At 56.2% G+C, this 18,560-nt stretch overlaps 2 protein-coding genes across 2 annotated transcripts; one reads left to right on the top strand and one right to left on the bottom strand.

Annotated features, from left to right (window-relative positions):
• Positions 1 to 1,051: 1,051 nt before the first annotated feature.
• On the bottom strand, positions 1,052 to 7,290 carry PEX11G (peroxisomal biogenesis factor 11 gamma). Its single transcript, XM_059388908.1, has 5 exons — positions 7,185 to 7,290; positions 5,669 to 5,857; positions 4,127 to 4,305; positions 2,244 to 2,306; positions 1,052 to 1,728 (listed from the first exon to the last, which is right to left on the bottom strand). Exons 1-5 carry the CDS (start codon positions 7,242 to 7,244, stop codon positions 1,494 to 1,496), a joined length of 726 nt encoding a protein of 241 aa, XP_059244891.1. The 5' UTR covers positions 7,245 to 7,290; the 3' UTR covers positions 1,052 to 1,493.
• A 5,598-nt stretch (positions 7,291 to 12,888) lies between these two features.
• Positions 12,889 to 17,004, top strand: SAXO5 (stabilizer of axonemal microtubules 5). The gene is made up of 8 exons (XM_059388907.1): positions 12,889 to 13,423; positions 14,305 to 14,411; positions 14,498 to 14,598; positions 14,827 to 14,939; positions 15,052 to 15,161; positions 15,495 to 15,699; positions 16,189 to 16,274; positions 16,777 to 17,004. The coding sequence occupies exons 1-8, from the start codon at positions 12,892 to 12,894 to the stop codon at positions 17,002 to 17,004; spliced, it is 1,482 nt and encodes a 493-aa protein (XP_059244890.1). The 5' UTR covers positions 12,889 to 12,891.
• The last annotated feature ends 1,556 nt before the right edge of the window (positions 17,005 to 18,560 follow it).

Raw genomic sequence — 18,560 nt, 5'->3', positions numbered from 1 at the left:
CCTAGACAAGGAGCTGTCACCCCGAGCAGGGCCATCCCTAAGGCCCATCTGCCTCTCTGTGCCCAAAGGAGCTGAGTTGGTGACAGCAAGTGCTGCCTGGGGCCTGGGAGAACGCCTGTAGGTCCCGCTCCCAGGAACTGGCTGGCCTTGCCCCCCCTGCAAGAGGCTGAAGTTGCCAGGCAAGGAAGGGCACTGGGCGGGGGGTTTGGCCACACTACAGAGGATGCTTCCCAGCTGCCCGGCATCTGGCTCTACCCAGGACCATGGGGACACCAGCCTGCTGAGCCAGACAAGCTGCCTATGTGTGGTGCCCCCCAAACAGCGCTCCGAGTCCCTCACAGGCAGGGAAGTGGGTGCTCGTCCCACCACGTAGCTTCCGTGTAGGACGAGACATCGGGCGGGGGTCCTATGAAGTCTCGGGGCTGCAAGCCCATTGTTGGCGGCTGCGGGATGTAAGGTAGAGCCTGATCCCCTCTGCTTTCCGGCTAGGACTCCGAGGTGGAGGGTCCAAGGACACATCAAGAGGGGCAGGGGCGGGCTGGCCACCATCTGCAGGCGCCTGCCTGAGGCCACACACACTTGACTCTCATGTCTGCTAGAGACATCCCGACCCACACCGTGAGGTGGGAGGTGGGAGACGGGAGCCGGGCGAGGCCCGGCCGCAGACGAGTCCATAAAGCACTCAGAGGGGCGCTGGGCCCGAGCTGTGGCTGGCTGCGAGATGCTTTGACCGCAGCAAGCACCCTGGAGCTGCACAGCGGACAAGACACAGGCATGGCCTGGTGGAGGGTGGCCTCTGTGGCCCCTGTGCCCCAGACAGGAGAGCTGCTCGCCTTGGCCAAAGGCTGCTCAGGGGCAGTGCGCTGTGCTCGCAGAGTCAGAGAGGACCCACTGGGCCAAGCATGTTCCAGAAGGCGGGCCGGGGAGGTGTGGCTTCCAGGCATCACCCCACCCCCGCCTCCCTCCACAATGCACAGGGCTGCCGCTGCCCCAGAGGAACAGGGTGTGTGAGCGAGAGAGCTTGCAGTGATTTAGAAATAAGCTCTCGTGCTTGGCCTGGCACCAACACGCTATTTAATCAATCATCATCTCGACCTTCCCAAGGCCCGTGTGGCGCCCGCCATCCCGGCTCCCCAGCTCGCCTTTATTGGAATGCAGGACATGGGCCGCGCGAGGTGCTGCGAGGCCCCCGGCACCCTTTTCTACATGTGAGGCTTGGGGACCCTCCTCTGGCCCTGAGAAAAGCCTCCCACATGGAGCCCCAGCCTGGTTGGAAAGGCCCTGGCTCTTGGACCCTGGGAGACCTCACCCCTGCCCCCATCCTGCCCCAGAATGGGCGAGCGCCCGAGGTGGCCCTGTGTGTCCTCTGGGGGACACTCCCTACACCTGGCATTGACTCGCTCAGTTAGACCCAGCTCCCCCACCAAGTGATTTCTGCTTTGTGGAAGGGGCTCCGGTGGAGTTCTGGCTGCAGCCACGCCTCCCAGGCCACATCAGGGGGTGGTGGCCTCGCCCTGGCCACTGGCCAGGACAGCCTGGTACATGCTGAGGAGGGAGGAGATGGTCCCAAGGAGCCCCACGAGCCACGGGGGGAAGCGGCCAGCCCACAGGACGCCGGGAGGCAGCCAGTGCACAGCATTGGCCAGATCGGCCGCGTTGCTCAGGAGGGTCAGCACCTCCGACTGGACCTGGGCCTCCATGGCCCTCCTCTTGCTCCGCGGCAGCCGGCTGTGGGAGCAAAGAGAAGCGGCTGGGGAAGACGCACGCACACCCAGGCTCACCCGAACAGCAGGGAGAGGTGACAGCAGAGTGAGTGAGAACAGGAGTCCCCAGCATGAACAGGGCTCAAACTGGCGGGGGAAGTCTCAAACCCACACCACAGACCTCTGGGCCCTGGAGACAGGCCCGGAGCTGGCTGGTGGGCACAGCGTTGCCCCACATTCCTTCCCGGGATGCAACAGTGACCTCAGTCCCTAAGAAACCTGTTTCGGACCACCCGCCCTGCATGGCACGCAGCCAAGAGGGCTCAGCCACGTCCCACCGACAGGGCTCAAGCCAGCCTCAGTTTCTCCATCTGGGCCAGCCCCTGGAGCTGCTGTAAGGTCCCCGTGCAGGACCGCACAAGGGCGAGGCTAAAAACTGGTGGCAGCTCAAGGCACCTCCCTGGCTAGGGAAACCCACAAGGGTCCCCAACTTGCGGGAGGAAGTCGGCCTTTCTCCAGGGCGAAACCGCTGGGTTGTACCTGGTGAAGGCCACCGCGGGGCCCCTCAGCTTCCATCTCAGCGTCAGGACCATCCTCAAGGACCTGCAGCAGGCAAGGAAAGCAGGGTTGGGGGCGCAGGGGTTAGCTCCCCAGCGCCAGCCCGAGGAGAGCACCACCCGCCACGATGGCCACATGTAGCTGCAGCCGTCGTGCACCCTCCCAGAGCTCCAGACCCACCTGAGCCTCAGAAGCTTCCGGCAACTCCTAATTCAGGCCCTGACCTGCCTGCCCTGTCCACACAAGATCTGGAAGCATCTAGTGCTTCTGATGCTAGAGCCAGCCACATGTCCCTGTCCACGCGGCCTGTCCCCAGAGAGCATGGGACCCAAGGCAGCCCCTGCAGTGAAGTAAATGGGTCTGCATCGGGGCCCCCTGGAAGACCGGGACAAAACGCCAATTCCTGCGCGCCAGGTCCCGACTCGCCAAATCCAAACCTCTCGCCACCTGGGCCTCTGCATTGCTGCAACAACCCCCCTGCTGACTCTCAGGCACTTGGGGTCCTACGGACACCTGGTCGGGACCCCCCACACTTGCTCACCCCAGATAAGAGAGAAATGATGGGAAAAGTATAAGCTCTAAAAACGAAGAGGCCAGGCACAGACGATCTGAGGCCGATGCCACCACTCTGTGATCACACAGCAGCGGACATGTCTCATTCCACACCTGTCCAGGCCCCCAGGATGCGCCACCCAGTGAATCCTGATGTAAACCATGGTCTTGGGGTGCCCGTGACTTGTCGATGTGGCTTCATCAGCTGCTGGGGGAGTTTGATAATGGAGGGGCTGTGGGGCGGGTGGGGAACCTGCAGAAGCTCTTTTTTCTTTCGGTTCAATTGCGTTGGGAAGATGGACTAAAAATGAAAGTCTATTTTTAAAAATTTATGGATCCGGGAGCCTGGCAGGCTCAGTTGGTGCAGCCTGGCACAATCAATCTCAGGGTTGTGAGTTTAAGCCCCACGTTGGGTGTAGAGATGACTTAAAAATTATTTTAGAAAAAATTTTAAAAACAAATTAATGGGACCAAGGATGCTCTAAAACAGGAACGCGAAGCATCTTGGGGCCTGAGGTCCCAGGCACTGTGAGGAGAGGCCGGGAGCCAGCCCTCTGGGAGCTGTACGGAGAGTTGGGGATCTCCACGTTGGACTGTGGATGGCTTGAACCTTCCACTCTGGGGTTTGTTCTCATGTTCCAGACCATCGATGATAACAGTATAATTAGGAGATGTGTCCCTGGGGAAAACAAGGGCTTTGGAATGTCGGTGTCTGGGGGGGGGAAATGGCAGCTGATGTGGGCTCCGCCCCCACCCCTCCGGGGATCTGAGAGGCCCGCCTGTGCCTTCAGATCAGGGAGCTCAGAACAATCCCACTGAGCCCCTGTATGAAGAGAAAAATGTTCAAAAGGAAACCCTTATTTGAAAGTTCTAGAAAGTTCTAGTGTGGGTTTCAGAAGCACATAGCCAGGCAGGAAACTCCTGGCTGTTCCCTTTGGGGATGTTTACCGACAACCACGCAACCCCGGAGTTCAGAGACCCGGGGAAAGGCAGTCCCACCGTCTCCCTCTGTCCCCAGCCTGGAGTTCTTTCTGTGTCCTGGGTCCAGTGGGCACAACCATGCCCTCCATAGATGTCCACATCCTAATACTCACAGGCCCTGTGAGCGTGCTCTCTGACACGGCACAAATGACTCTGCAGATGGACGAGGATAGGGGGTCCTCACAGGGCCCTCAGGAGGGGGAGGCAGCAGGGCTGGAGCCAGAGACGTGCCCAAGCAAGCGGGCTGTGGGGATGTGCTCTGGAGATGGAGAGAGGGCTGGATCCAGGGAGGTGCCCCTTATAGCCAGCTGGAGGGCATTAGGGCCACATACCTAGCAATGCCCAGGAGCAGGGAGAGGCCCCAGAAGACTGTGCTCAGTGTCCACCACCGGGCAGAGTCCACGCGAAGGATCTTGGCATCAGCAGCCCAGGCGATGTGCTCACAGGGGTAGTAGAGCTGGTCGGCCAGGTTGCCGAGGACCGACACGCAGCGGACAAAGACGTCCTCCTCCTGCAGGACCAGGGATGGGGGACATGGGCCTGGAGTCAGACCTAGCCAGGCCCGTCTTAAGGACCCAGGCCAAGCCCAATAGCAGTCACAGGGCAGCGCCGAGGCCCAACAGGCCGGCCCATGGCTGGCCACCTCGGGGAAGAAAGGCCTCATTCCTGCTTCTCAGAGGTGTGTTCGGTTGTCATGGCCCGGTGGAGTAGCAACAGTCAGCTTGGCTGCACGGGGGATGCCCTGGAAGCTTCAAAACCCTGTGTGAGCCCCAGGGATTCTGCCTTGCTAGGTCCAGCCTAGGCCCTGGTACTGAAATGTCTTTTAAGTTCCCAGATGAGTCCCAAGTAGAAGAACTTTGAGAGGCGCTGCATCAGGGCCTTCCCACCCTGCAGCCTTCCAGTCCTGCCCACAGCTCTCCAGGCACAGGGCTCTAGGAGAGCGGGGGCGGGGGGAGACGGATGGGGGACGTGACACTCAGTGACGACAGTAAGTGGGCACTAGGCCGTAAGTCCTGGGTCAGCTCCCCAAACCAGACAGGGCTCACCAGCCCCTAAGTACCTCTTCTCCTGCAGTGCCCAGCCATGGACCAGGCTGCCGGGCCTGGATGTTGCCCTGTGACTGCCATCAGGCTTGGTCTTGGTCTGGGCATCAAAACAGGAGGAAAGTCCAGAAAGCACCTGAGATGGAGGTGACTGGGCCATGGGCGTTGGAGTGGCACGAGGGTTTGTGCATCTGTACATGGAGTGGCTCAGAGAGGGGATGGCGGGGTGGGAGGGGGGCTTGGAGACAGGTGGGCAACCCAGGGAGGGGCATAACTTGGCCAGGCCGGCCCAGGGCAGCTTCTGGACCCACTCCCTGGGGACACATCCTCTGCTGTAACAGCAAAGTCAACATGTCCGTTGGCGGGGGATCAGCTCTACAGCAGAGCACGGTGTGGCTCTGTTTGGAAGCCTTGGCGTTCTTAGAAGGAAGAAGCTCTGTTTGGACTGATAGGGAGCGACCTCCAAGCTGTGCGGTTTAAGAGAAAAATGCAAGTGGCCGAACACTGCACACGGCGCGTGACTAATTACATGAACAAGGTGATTTGCCTGTGCACGGAGGGAACACCTCATGAAGGAATCAGAAAGAGCTGACAACAGTAGCTGCCTCGGAGGAGGAAAACCAGGGTGGAGGGATCAGGAAGGAGGGAGGCTTTTTAATCACATAGCCTTTTGGAACATAGGAACGGATAAGCTATTTTTTCATTTAAATTCAAATGAGAACAACTGATCATCTCACAAAAGCAAGCAAAATGTTGGCCCGCACCATTGCCTCTAGACAAGTCCATGAAACACCGGTTTCCCAGAGTGTAGGGCCCCACACGCCCAGTTACCTCTGCCCCCAGGCCATACTGCTTCGTGTAGATAAACATGGCCACATCGTCAAAGAGTCGCAGGACGGTCCTACAGTGGCTGAGTTGGGAGGACAGGGTCAGCAGACGTGTCCCCACTTCCGACCTGGCTGGACATCGTTCCACCAGGACCCCGCCAACCAGCTGGCAGCAGTACCCCAGCGTTCGGATCTGTGGGAAACCAGAAGCAGTCAGCAGGGCCCTGCTCCTGCGCTGAGCTAATGGGCCCCCACGTGGCCGTGGGTCGCATGGAATCAAGTTGGGGGCAGCGGTCAGGGGGGCGGGTTGTGCAGACTAGATCAACAAACTTCCAATAAAAGCTGAGAGTTTTAAGAGGTCCTTCCAGGTGGGACAAAAGAAGAAACATAACCTCACTGTCCAAAAGCCACTGCAGAGACCCTAAGGCAGTGCTGGTTCGTATCCCTGAGGGGCACACCCTTTAGAGACAGATGTCACGAGAAAATGCAACCATTCCACAGCTGGTGGTCTCCTTTCCCCAGCAGACCGGAGAATGAGGCGGGTGTGCATATTTGCATCTGCCCAGCTGGACCAATGTCAGTAGCTGGACTGGGGAGCGAAGCGGTGGGGCCTGAGCCCAGTGAGCCAAAGGGTAATCTGCTCGAGTTACTTCAGTGAGAAGGAATCCACTCAGTGGGTAACTTGGGGCATAAGGAACTGGGTCAGCTTCACCACCCTCACAGCTTTATTTTATCTGCTTTCCAGAAATTGCTTTTTCCTGCTAATATGTTACTCTCACAATTTTGCAGTCCCTTTGTAACAGCAAAACTCTGCATTTTAAATGTGCACCTTGGGAGTTGATTAAAACCTGAATGCCCAGTCATAGGGGATTTGAATGGGACCTAACTACCCACCACTGGTACGTTCTGGTATGTTTTCTGGTACAACCTAGATGCTGGCCTGTAAGAGAGAAAAGCTTATGTAGGAGCAAGCTGAGTGTCTGCCTTCAAGGGCCTTCCAGCCATATGGGAAAGCCCTAAACATCTTAAATCCCGTATGAGATTGTTAGGGACGACCCAGGAACCAACTAGGGCAGCCTAGTCAGATCCTAAATGTTCAAACAGGGGTTGGGGTGGCCTGTAAATGTCCAGCCAGGCTGAGCTGTTAACAACCTAAATGCCCATTTATAGGGGATTCGGTCGCAACCTCAATGCCCAGCCGTAGAGGCAGCGCTGCCACACCCTGCGTCCTCATAGGAGACTGCCTGGGACAACCCAGTGACCGCCTTCAGTGGTCGGGTCGGATCCCAAATGTTGTCCAAACTTGCGGATTTGGCTGGTATTGAAAAATACCCCACCATGATGAGTCAGCAGGAACCACCTGCTTGTCTACCGCTAGGGGACAGGGTCGAAGCCCAGCCGGGAGGACGCCTCGGCGACGGGGGGATCCTGAGCGCCCCGCCCCGCTCCGGCCTCAGTTTCCAGTCACTGAGCTCCGGCCCTGATCCGGGACCTCCGGCCGCGCTCCGCCCCAGCCTCACCAGGCGGTCCCGACCCCTGTACGATTCCAGCGCCGCCGCCAGGCCGCTCAGCGCCGCCATGGCAACTCCGCCGTGACGCCACCGTGGCGTCTACGCGCCGCGCCGGGGGGGCGGGGCAATGCGCTAGGTCACGCCCCCCGGAACGCTCTGCGCAGGCGCGGCAGCGACCCTTTGTCCCCAGACGCCGTCTTTGTCTGCAGCAGGGATCCGGACCGGTTTGCAGGCTACTGGCGGCCACGTGTGCACGCAGACGGCCCTGGGAGCCCGCCGCGACGACTCGTCTTTTCAAAGTTAACCACCTGCCCACAAAAGTAATATCCAAGCGAAAGCACCAACCTGTTTGCTCTGGTTCAGGAAGGGATTTTTCCTTTTAATTTCTGCGCTTCCCTCTTTCTGCGTTGTCTGCTTGTCTACAGGGAGCAGCTACAGCTTTTGTTTAATTCGTGAAAGACATTCTGAGAATGTTAAGGAAACGCCTTCACTCGTCCTAGAAGAGGCGAGATTCTGGTAACGAATTGCTCCGAAGAGGGTAACTGTGTGGCTGGGAAGAGGATATTAAATCGTTCACCTCTGTACCCCATCGTAGGCCCCCCCCCCACATAGTGTGCATCACTGTATGATTTTCAGGTGCACGGCAGCAAGGTTTGACCCAGACACCATGAAACGACTACAGTAAGTTGAGTTACAAACCATCATCTCGTATAATTTTCGTAGCTTTTGGATTTTGTGCAGCATATGTGTATTCTCTCATCAAAAAGTCAAATGAAATTTTTCAAAAAGTTAACATGACCCGTTTGCCTTTTTTTTTTTTTTTAATTGTGACACATATGAGTCACCGTTTTAAGACATACAATGAAGTGGTATTTGCAACACCCACATGGACAAATATCACCCCTTTTTAGCTTCAAAACATTTTCTTCGCCCTCAGAGGAGACCCCATAATTCTGGCAAGTAGTTAAATCTATTCGTCCTTACCCAGCCCCCAACCTTCACTGTCTGGTTTGTCTCAGTGGGTTTACCCATTCTGGATATTTCATATAAATGGAATAATGCGGTGTGTGATCATTCATGTTTGGCTTCTTTCACTTAGCGTCGTGTTTCCAGGGATTCATCCACGTTGTAGCTTATATCAATACTCCGTTCCTTGGGACGCCTGGGTAGCTCAGTCGGGTGCCTTCGGCTCAGGTCATGATCCCTGTGTCCTGGGACTGAGTCCCACATCCGGCTCCTTGCTCAGCAGGGAGCCTGCTTCTCCTTCTGCCTCTGCCTGCCACTCTGCCTACCTGTGCTCTCTCTCTTCCTTACAAATAAATAATCTTAAAAAACAAAACAAAACAAACTCCATTCCCTTTGTGGCTGCGTAATATTCCCTTGAGTGGATCTGCTGCATTTCGTTTATCCATTCAGCCACTGATGGACCATTGGATTGTTTCCACATTTTTCCACATAATGCCGCTATGAACCTGGGTGTGCATGTATCTATCTGTTCAAGTCCCTGCCTTCAACTTCAGTTCCTTTGGGTAGATTCCCAGGAGTGGGATGGCTGGGTCATAGGGTAGCTCTGTGTTTGACTTTTTGAGGAACCACCAGACTCTCTTCCACATTAGCTGCACCACTTGACTTTCCCACCAGCGACGCACGGCATTCTCCACATTCCTGTCAACACTTTTATTTTGCTTCCTACTACTATTATTGCCCTATTATTATTATGACCATCCTGCTGGGTGGGACACTATATCTCTCACTATAGGTTTGCTTTATATTTCCCTAATGATTCATGATGTTGCCTGGCTGCCTTTTGCCAAATATTTCCCCTTGATTTCAACTTCTACAACCCTTTCTGCCTCATTCCCTTCTTTTCTTTTTCTTTTTTCTTTTTTTTTAAAGATTTTATTTGTTTATTTGACAGAGAGAGATCACAAGTAGGCAGAGAGGCAGGCAGAGAGAGAGGGAGAAGCAGGCTCCCCGCTGAGCAGAAAGCCCGACTCAGGGCTCGATCCCAGGACCCTGGGATCATGACCTGAGCCGAAGGCAGAGGCTTAACCCACTGAGCCACCCAGGTGCCCCTCATTCCCTTATTTTCAACCACACTGCCTTCCTCCTGGTCCTTGAAATTATAGCAAGAACACTTCTGCCCCAGGGCCTTTGCACTGGCTGTACCCTCTGCCTCCAGATTCCCACATGGTTCCCTCCCTCACCTCCTCCTCATGTTTATTTGGACATTATCTTTTCATTGGACCTCCCCATCACACCCTCCTGGACAATTCCTAACCATATTTCCTTCTGCCTTGTTTTCCTCCTAAGCTTAGAATACTATCTAACATAACTATATTGCTTCTTTATCTAGCTGCCTAGTTAGTTGTCTCTCAACAGAACGTGAGGACTTTGACTTGTCTTGGTCATAGTTAAATCCCCACAGCCTGCACAAAACAGTTTCTCAGTTTAAGTGCCAGAGACGTCCGGGCTCAGCTATCCGCCCAAAGCTCTGTGCTCACACTCCATCCCCACGATCCTGGGAAATCTCATCTACTCTCACGACTTCCCTGACCCCCTCTTCACTGACCTCTCCCTCATGCCTCTTTAACGCTAACCTGACTCCTGCTCCCCCCTGCCGCCTGGACACTTTGCCTGCACATCCCACCAACCCTATCCGCACACTCAACATGTCCCAGCATCCTCCGGGACATCTTGCTCTCCCGTGTCCCCATCTCCAGGCTGCCCCTCCAGTCCCAGACCTGGATATCATGCTCACCTTTCTCTCCACACACGCCCCTCCTACATCCCAATGTCCCTGGAATCCATCCACTTCCTTCTGGCCCACAGCCCCCTCCATAGGCAGACCCCTCCTCTCTCCAAGCCCCGGACCCCCAGACCTGCCTCCCCCAGGTCTGTCTTCCCTACAGCATCTCAAGATGGGGAGTCAAGAGACTCTTTAACCCCCACATCTGACCACAGCCCTCCTTGCTTAAGACTTGGGCACAGGCATCTGTGTGCCCCACCCCCCAACTAGGGAAGCTGTTCCTGCAGCAGAAAAAAAATCCAAGCCAAGTCCAAAGCCTGCAGAGGGAAGAGGGTCTTGGGCTGTAGCGCACACTGCTGCCTGACTGGCCAGATCCCTTCTCTTGACCCCTGCTGTCCCTGACAGCTTCATAATCGCACAGTACATTTTCTGAGTGACTGCTGAGAGCCAGGCCCTGTGCCAGGCATCAAGCAGAGAGCAGTGAGTCTTACAAGCCCTGCCAAGCCCTCCCAGCGTCCTCCACCATCTGGTTAGGGCCAAGCTTGACCTTTGAGAGAGAGACAGGAGCTAGCAGCTCCACAGCTGGCCTTGTTGTTGCTAGGAGCTGCCCTGACTGTCCCAGCTAAGCCCTGGTGTTCTCCTGTGGGACATAAATAATTTTGCAGAATGCCAACAATGGACAAGGCCACTCCGTGACCCTGGCAGAATGAGACAAAACAAGCTTGCTCTGTGATCACGTCTGAATGCAGGCAAAACATGAGCATTGTCCAAACCACAGCAGCAAACCACACATCCCCTCGTCCTGGAGAGTCTGACTGACTACTGATCCTTTACCAATGACCGCTTTATTCTTGCTTCATTCCTTAGACTTTCTGATAAAAACTAAGACCCTCAATAAGAGAATTACCTCTCGTCCCTTTGCGTCCTGACGGCATCCAGGATCCACCTCCCGGTCCTTCTTTTCCCAGAGGGCAGAAGGACAAGGCTGAAATGTGTCTTTGCAACAACCTGGCTGGGCCAAAGCCCTCAGCTGGGCTCCAGGCAGGAGAGCCAGTGACAGGACCTCAACCCGGTGGACAAAATGACAATTTGCTCGAATTTAGTGAGAAGAAACCCACTCAGTTAAATAAACCCTGGAGAGGTATTAGCTAATGTTACAATGACAGTTGAAGGAAGAAAGGGAGGGGAGAAAGGAATGAGTCCTGGAATGACATTAAGCATTGCAGTAACCCAAAGACCAAAGATGGCCCCTCATTCTGTGTGGGGTGTTAGGAAGCCGACCAGCAGGAAAACTTTGGGAAATTATACTCATGAACACCTGCCCCAATCCTCACTGCGGCTTTCTGAATGCGGCATTCTCCACCCCCATTTTCCAGATGACAAAACTGAGGCTTCGAGAAGTCACTTGCCAAGCTCTCTTGAGCTCTCAGGAGGTGGGATCCTCTGGCCTCACTCCTGATCTTTCTCCCAGCCGCCCTCAGAGCTCCTGGGAGACCATTGTGACAGCACCGTCTGGGGGAAGCTCTTTGGTCACAATAGGCAGAGCTGGGCCACAGTGGGACGCAGCCTTGGAAGGAACAAGGAACGTGTGAGCATCCTCTGGGAGACTGGGGACAGAGTCAGGAAGTCTCGAGGGTCAGGCCGGTTGCCAAGCGCATCTTCTAAGACTCAGTAGTCCCCATGTCACCCCTTGAGGTAAGTCTCTTATCATCATCCCTGATGTGGAAGCTGAAGCTGATGGGAGCCCAGTTACTTATTCCAAGGTGACCTAGCTAGTAACTTCAGTTGTCCAATTCTCCATCAACTATAAGAAGACTTCTCAACTCTCAACTCTTTTTGCTGCCAAAATGCTAAAAAAAGAAAAAAAAAAGCAAACACAGACACTGAAAAACTGTCGTCTTGTTATCATGCTTGATGCCTGCTTTCTAAAGAGGTCGACGTGAGCTAGCTGTGAGCGGACATGGTCTGGGCAGGGGGTGAACCTGCTCTAGGGGTGTGGTAGGACGAGGGGGAGGGCGACTTTTCCGTTCTGAGCAAAGGCAAGGAAGTCCCAGTTAGCTAACTGGGGCGCTGACAGCCGGGAACTGGAGATCAGGGAAGTGGACTGAGAGGTGTCTAAGCTTCAGAGAGTTTGAGGGAAGGAAGAGATCCTGGAGGGCAACCGCAGGAGGCAGGAAGCCCCACGAGGAGGTGTGTGGCACAGATAGGACAGTGGCCAGGACTGAGCAGACATTGAAGGGGAGAGCCATGGCCTTGACCACTGACTGAGAATGAGGAGAGGGGGCTCCTGTATCAGACAAACTGTAGAATGCAGTGGTTCATTCTTCAGCCCCTCCTGCGGCTCACTCTGCACTGACCCCCTCCAGGCAGGGCCTTTGCACCTGCTGCTTCTTCTGCCTGGAATGCTATTCCCCGGGTACCCCAAAGCTGCCCTCCCACCTTTTCCAGGTGCTCAACTGTCCTCTCAGGGGCTCCACTCGATCCGAAACTGCAACCCCCCCAGCCTCAGCCCCAACCTCCTTCCCAGTGTGACCTTTTCACCCGCAGGCCTTAGCTCCTTCTCCTAACTCCGCAAGTGATAGCAGTGCGTTTATTCAGTATTGTCCGTCGTCTCTTCGCCCCAGTATTAACTCCCCAAGGGTACAGCTCTTGGTCTGTTTTGTTATCTGATGTTACCCCTTCGAGAACCTAGAACAGTACCTGGCACACAGTAAGCTTCAAATGAATGATGATATCTCTCCTTTCCCTGGGGCAGGTACCGGGGCTGGGCCTGTTTTGTTTTTGTTTTGTTTTGTTTTCTTTTCTTTCCACAATGTCCCCAACCCCGAGTGCCCCGCGCCTGGAACACAGGCAGGAATAAAAGGCAGCATTGTCCTCCAGCCCTGCGCTTGCTCACTCCCGGATCTCCGCCCCTCCCAGGTGGCGCCCTGCCCCGCGATGGCCGCGGTCACCCCGCTGCCATGCCCGATGTCCCGGATGGACTTCCTCAAGGCCTCGCACTTTGCACTGGGGCCCGACCCGCGGCTGCACGTGGGCGACATGCAGTCCACATCGCATCGGGACTTCCCGGCCCCCCTAGCCGGCACCCGTGCGCAGCAGTGCCAGGCGCCGCCCCGCGGGTCCCTCTTCGCACAGGACACGCGCTCGGCGGGCACGCGGCTCGAGTCCGAGACACACGGCGCGTACGCACCCCCGGGGCCGTCGCCGTCCCGGCGATCGGAGTTGCGGGAGCGCACCCTCGCCATGCAGGCCAGCAACTGGCGCGTGCTCGCGGACTCGCGCGTCCGCACCAGCCTCTCCACCGTGCGCGCCGACTTCGGCTGGCCCGAGCCGCCGGCGCGCGCGAGCGAGCAGATCCGCGGCGCGCGGCTCATCTTCGATCGCGACTCGGTGCCGCCTGGCGACCCAGCCAAGCTGGGCATCCCCCCCACCACCTACCAGGCGTTTTGCCTGCCCCACGACCCGTACCCGCAGCCCCGCGCGCCCTGCTGCCACCTCGGTGAGGGCGCCCGGGCGGCCAGCGCGACTTGCCAACTCCCGGTGGGCGGGGTTTCCGCGCCCTCGCCAGGGGACATGCGGCTGAGTGTGGAGATCTTTTTGGTTGGCGGAGGAAGTGCTACTAGCAGGGGATGAAGGAGACCAGGGATGCTACCACGCACAGGACAACTCGCCCCAGTAAAGAATTTTCCAGCCCCAAATATCAATAGTGCCGAGCCCAGGAAAATCTGGAACCTCCCGGATCCTCAGTTTCTATACTCATAGAATGGCACAGGTCCTGATTTTTTTTTTCAAGGGGGTGTGCCAGGGCCAGAAGTGGTGGCTTGGAACCAGGTTAGAGCAAGTAGAACATTCCAAGCCTGGATTTTCCTCGGTGCCACAACAGCGCCCCATTTCGCAGGAGCTGCTGAAACCAAAGGCGCGGAGTGCATGGTGCAGCTGGCATCCAGGGAGCGCTCAGAAAAGAGTAGCTGTCATTCGTGCGATTTTCCAACTCTGGTTCAAGAGGACCCGCAGGGGGAGTCACTAGTCAGAGGCCCTCCACGCTGGATTCAGGGATTGTCAGATCTGAACTGGACTTGTTCTGGTTTTGCATTTCTGTGACTTCTGGCAAGTCATTTTGCCTCTCTGAGCCTCCCAAAGGCTGTGAGGTGGGGAGAATATGAGTCCTGCAAATGAGGTTCGAAGCCCTTAACCTTGATGGCAGGTTCAATATTTGGTAGTCTTGTTATCATTCCTTGTGTTATTTTGGATGTTTTCCACACAGCCCTTGGGGGAGGCTAGACAGGACTGCCCAGCTCCCCTTCCCAGGCAAGGACTCGCATCCTAGTGGGCTTGAGGCTGCGGGGGCTCAGTTCTCTGTCTACTCTTGCTTATCTACAGGGGGCCTCAACCCCCTCAGGTGGGACCACAGCAGACAGGACAATGGGACCTCCTACCAGAGACACTTCCAGGCCCTGCCGAGCCCACCAGCCTTGATGTGTAAGAGGGTAAATGCATGTGGGGCTGAGGCTGCTGGGGAGGGCAGTGATGGGGGCTGGGTGGTGTTGCCCTTCCCACTTCTGTCCACGCACAGGCCTTCTCCAGCGTCGAACTGGGAGACTCCAAGATTGGCTATGGGCCCATGTGTTCAGAGCAGAAGCAAGCCTACAGACCCCAGGGTCTCCCCCCAGAGAGGTACAAAGAGATGGTGGCCTTCCACCAGGGTGAAGGGCTCTCAGCGACATGTGGAGTGTGTCACCTAAGGCTCTGGGGCCAATACTGTGCCTTTGAGGCCTCCATCACCCACAAGCGAGGCTCTCCCACCATGAGCACCCCACAAATTGGCCTCTGGGAAGCCTTCCCCTCTCCCATTTCCTGGGCATTGCAAGGGCCCAGATCAGACAAATCCCCGCTGATCTGCAGGTATGACAAGGCTCAGGCCGCAGCCCACATCCACTATGTGAATATTCGTCCTGGAGATGGCCTATTCCATGACAGGACCACCAAGGCTGAACACTTCTATGCCCGAGAGCCAGGTGAGTCTACTGCCGGCCTGGCCACCCCTACCCCTCCTGACCTCTCCCAACCACCCCCGCTTCCCCACGGGGTTCTCCCAGGCCAGCTCAGCACCTACTCTGCCGCTGGCAGAGCGTTTTGTCCTTCACCATGACCAGACTCCAGCATCGCACATCCTGGAAGGAAACTGGCGCCCTGGTCCAGGCAGCCTCACCACGTCCATGCATTTCTTCCATGGCCAGGTCAGCAGGAAGGGGGGGTCCTCCCCCGCCCCAGGTTCATCAGAGAAAAGGGTTTCCCAGGCAGGACGAACAGCAAGTGCAAAGGCCCTGAGGTCGGAGTGAGCTTGACATGTGTGGGGGGATCTCCTGGATCTACCTGCGGGATCTAGGGTTAAGCCACTCAGTGGCTCGTTTTGCAAAATGAGATACAGTGCCTACTCCCAGCACCAGCAACGCGGGGCCTATGGAGGGTGTGAGCTATCCAACGTCGTACAGTGCTCACCTCTTTCCTCCACCCGGGTTTTGGGAGATTCCGGACACGGGAGCTTCCTAGATGCCACGTGATCTTAACAGCCGCATCCGGTGACCGCACCGCCCAGCCGCCACTTGCCTTTAGAGAAATTGAAGAGTCACGTGTGCCTAGGGGACCCCTCGCTGCTCAAACAGTTCTTCCAGACTTCCATGGGCACGGACTATTGCCCCCCTGCGACGCCAGAGAAGGTGCAGATAGCACCCAATCTTCACTTGATGCCTAGCAACCTGCCCCGTGGCACTGACGGTGAGCGGGTTGGGGGCGGGGAGGGGCGGGGGCCCTTCCCCGCCCCAGCTCTAACCCCGCCCCGGCCAGTTTTGTCCCGCCCACTGACAGATTCTGGCTCCGCCTCCTGAAGCGCGAGATCCCACCCCCTGGGCGGAGATCCTCACTCGGCCCCAGGACAGCCCGCCCCTTCGTGGGCTTGAGTCCCCACCACGACCGCCACCTTCTCCGTATCTGCCCTCTCCCGGCTCTAACCCATGCTCTTCTGCCAGACTCTGGCTCCTCCCCCTCACGGACTAGCTTGCCCTACATTGCCCCGCCCCGAGCTTGCCACGCCTCTGGATCTTCCCTCCGCCCCGCCTCCTAACCCATCCTTTGCTCTAACGTCCTCGCTGGCTCAGGCTTTACCCTGAAGTCCTACTCCATCCTTAATCTCCCACGTTCCTACCTGGGGACCACACCTCTCCTCCCTCAGCCCCTCAGCTCGATTACCCCCACCCAAATCAACAGAAACAGATTTTTTAACCACGAACCAGAAGATGCTGAAGCCTCATAGAACACCTCCAGCCTCCGTGACGGAGGAAATGCTTCAGCGGGTGAGGGACGGGGAAGGGTACCTCTCTGATCAGATAGCCCCCCCAATCAGTGTAGCTTTGTCTCGGGATGATAACACTGTCACCTCAGGCCCAGAATTAGTGTTAAGTCCTTCCAGGGTCTCTCTAGGATGACCCCAGGTACAGGGTCATCTTAACGTCACCCAGCCTCAAGGTCATCCCTAGCTCACCCCCAGAGTCGTGTCAGGGTCAGCTCAAGGACACCTTTATATCACCAGCCACAGTTATACCCCCAGCTGAGGGTTACCTCATAGTTACCAAGGGTCACCGCAGTCCTCGGGTCATACCAGGGGTCACTGGTTTCTCTCCAGCTTCTCCTCCAGCTCCTGGCTTAGCCTGAGGTGGGGCACCTTTTGCCCACCTCCTCAGAGCCCAGTCATCAGCCTTTGCTGCTCCCCAAGGTGGCACGGGGACCATGGGGGGTGGCCAGTAAGTCAGCCAGCCTCCAGCCTATCTTGCCAGGCTGCCCACCCTGTCTCCACAGAGCAAATACAGCCACATTGAGCCCCCGCTTGGCAGACAGCGCTTCTTCTCAACCCAGTATGAGGATGAGTTTGCCTCCAAGTACCAGGGCCCAGCAGTGCTGAGATTGACCAATCTTCAGGACAGCCATGTGCCTCTGGGCTCCCTTCACCAGTGGGGGTGTGGGGCTGGGAAGGTAGACCCTCGGGCCCCCCAGGCCCCCACCTACCCATGCCCTAGCCAACAATAAACACTGTCATGGCAGCATCCCACCCCTCCGCATCAGTCAGCCATGAAAGAGGATGCTTCGTAGGTTGGGGACGGTGCAGGAGAGAGTGACTCCATCTAACAGTCCTGAACAGACACTTCCACGGGCCCTGAAGACCACCCCACTCTGGGCAAGGGGGCCGTCCCAGCTTGTGCAAAGCCTTGGCGGTTGGACTCAGTGTAAGGTGTTCTGGTTCACCAACAAATCTGAATGATGTGAAGAGAGGAGTCATAGCACTGAACAGGGTGGTGTGGCGAAGGGCTGAGAACACAGGCTCCTAGGGCTGAAAGGATAGAGTCTAAATCTTCACTTCTCTGTCCTGCACAGTAGTCTTGGGCATGTCACTTAAGCCCTCTGAGCCTCACCTGTTTGCTCATCTGTAAAATGGAGATGAATGAAAGCTCTCTCGTTAGAATGCTATAAAAGAGAAATATACATACTTGTCAGTGTATGTATGACTGGCGGGGTCAAGCAGGAGAACACTTCCCTTCTGAGCATGAAGGTATGGAAGAAGGAGGAAGATGAGGGTATGGGAAGGAGCTTTCAATCATTGAGAGAGGGGCTGGGGTTCAGAGAGGAGAGAGGTTGAGAGTGACCCAGCAATTTCCTCCATTGTGGGTGAAAGCTGGAAGCTCAACAGGGTGCTGGCTGGCTGGGCAACTTGTCCCCAGGTCAGAGGTAGGTCCAGGGACAAATCAACAAAAGTCATCAGGATATGATCAAGTCCAAGGGAGTAGGTGTCCAGCCAGGAACAAAATGGAAAGTGCGGGGAAGGAAGAGGATGGAGTGGAGCCCTGTCAATGACAGGGTTTGACAAGTGTGTCAACAAATGGTACCTTGGACAGCGCCCCCCATCTTGAAGGCTTGGGTGTGTTGAGGTTAGCTCTCTCTGGGGTAAAATGGGCCTTGGGGGCCATGCCCAGGGCCTGCTTCTGTCGGCTGTTGAGAATCTGGTTTCAGGGAATGCACATGGTTCTCTGACTCTGTCCCTGACTCCCTAGTCGGACCTTCAAAGACCAAGGCCTTCAGTCCAATGAGCCACTAAGAGCCAACTCAAACCCGACCAGAAGCCCTTTCCCCAGGGGCAGCAATTCTGTGAGGCCAAGTTGTCATTTCCACAGGAAGTACAGGAGTCCAGCTTTGAGTCCCACAGAATAAGATGGCCCTTTTGGCTGCACTTTTATTATCTGTTCAAGGGTCTGCTTGCTGCAAAACCCCTCTTCTGCTTGCTCCCGCTAAAGATCTACATGACACACTTCTGAGTTACCTCATGATGAATCAAGTTTTCTCAGTCCCAGTACTACTGACATTTTGGATGGGATTGTTCCTTATTGTCAGAGGCTCTCCTGTGCATTGTAGGATGTTTAGCCTCATCCCTGACCTCTAACTACTATATGCTAATAGCATTCTCCCTTTACTCCAGCTGGCTGTGACAACCAAAAATATCTCCAGGCATTGCCAAATGTCCCCTGGGGGGTGGGGGAGGAGTGGGTTGAAAAGCCACTGCAATGAACCCAACCTGCAATGATCCCTAGGAC

Source organism: Mustela nigripes, chromosome 2 (genome assembly GCF_022355385.1).
Source record: "Mustela nigripes isolate SB6536 chromosome 2, MUSNIG.SB6536, whole genome shotgun sequence".
NCBI lineage: Eukaryota > Metazoa > Chordata > Mammalia > Carnivora > Mustelidae > Mustela > Mustela nigripes.
This window is presented reverse-complemented; position numbering and strand designations above follow the sequence as displayed.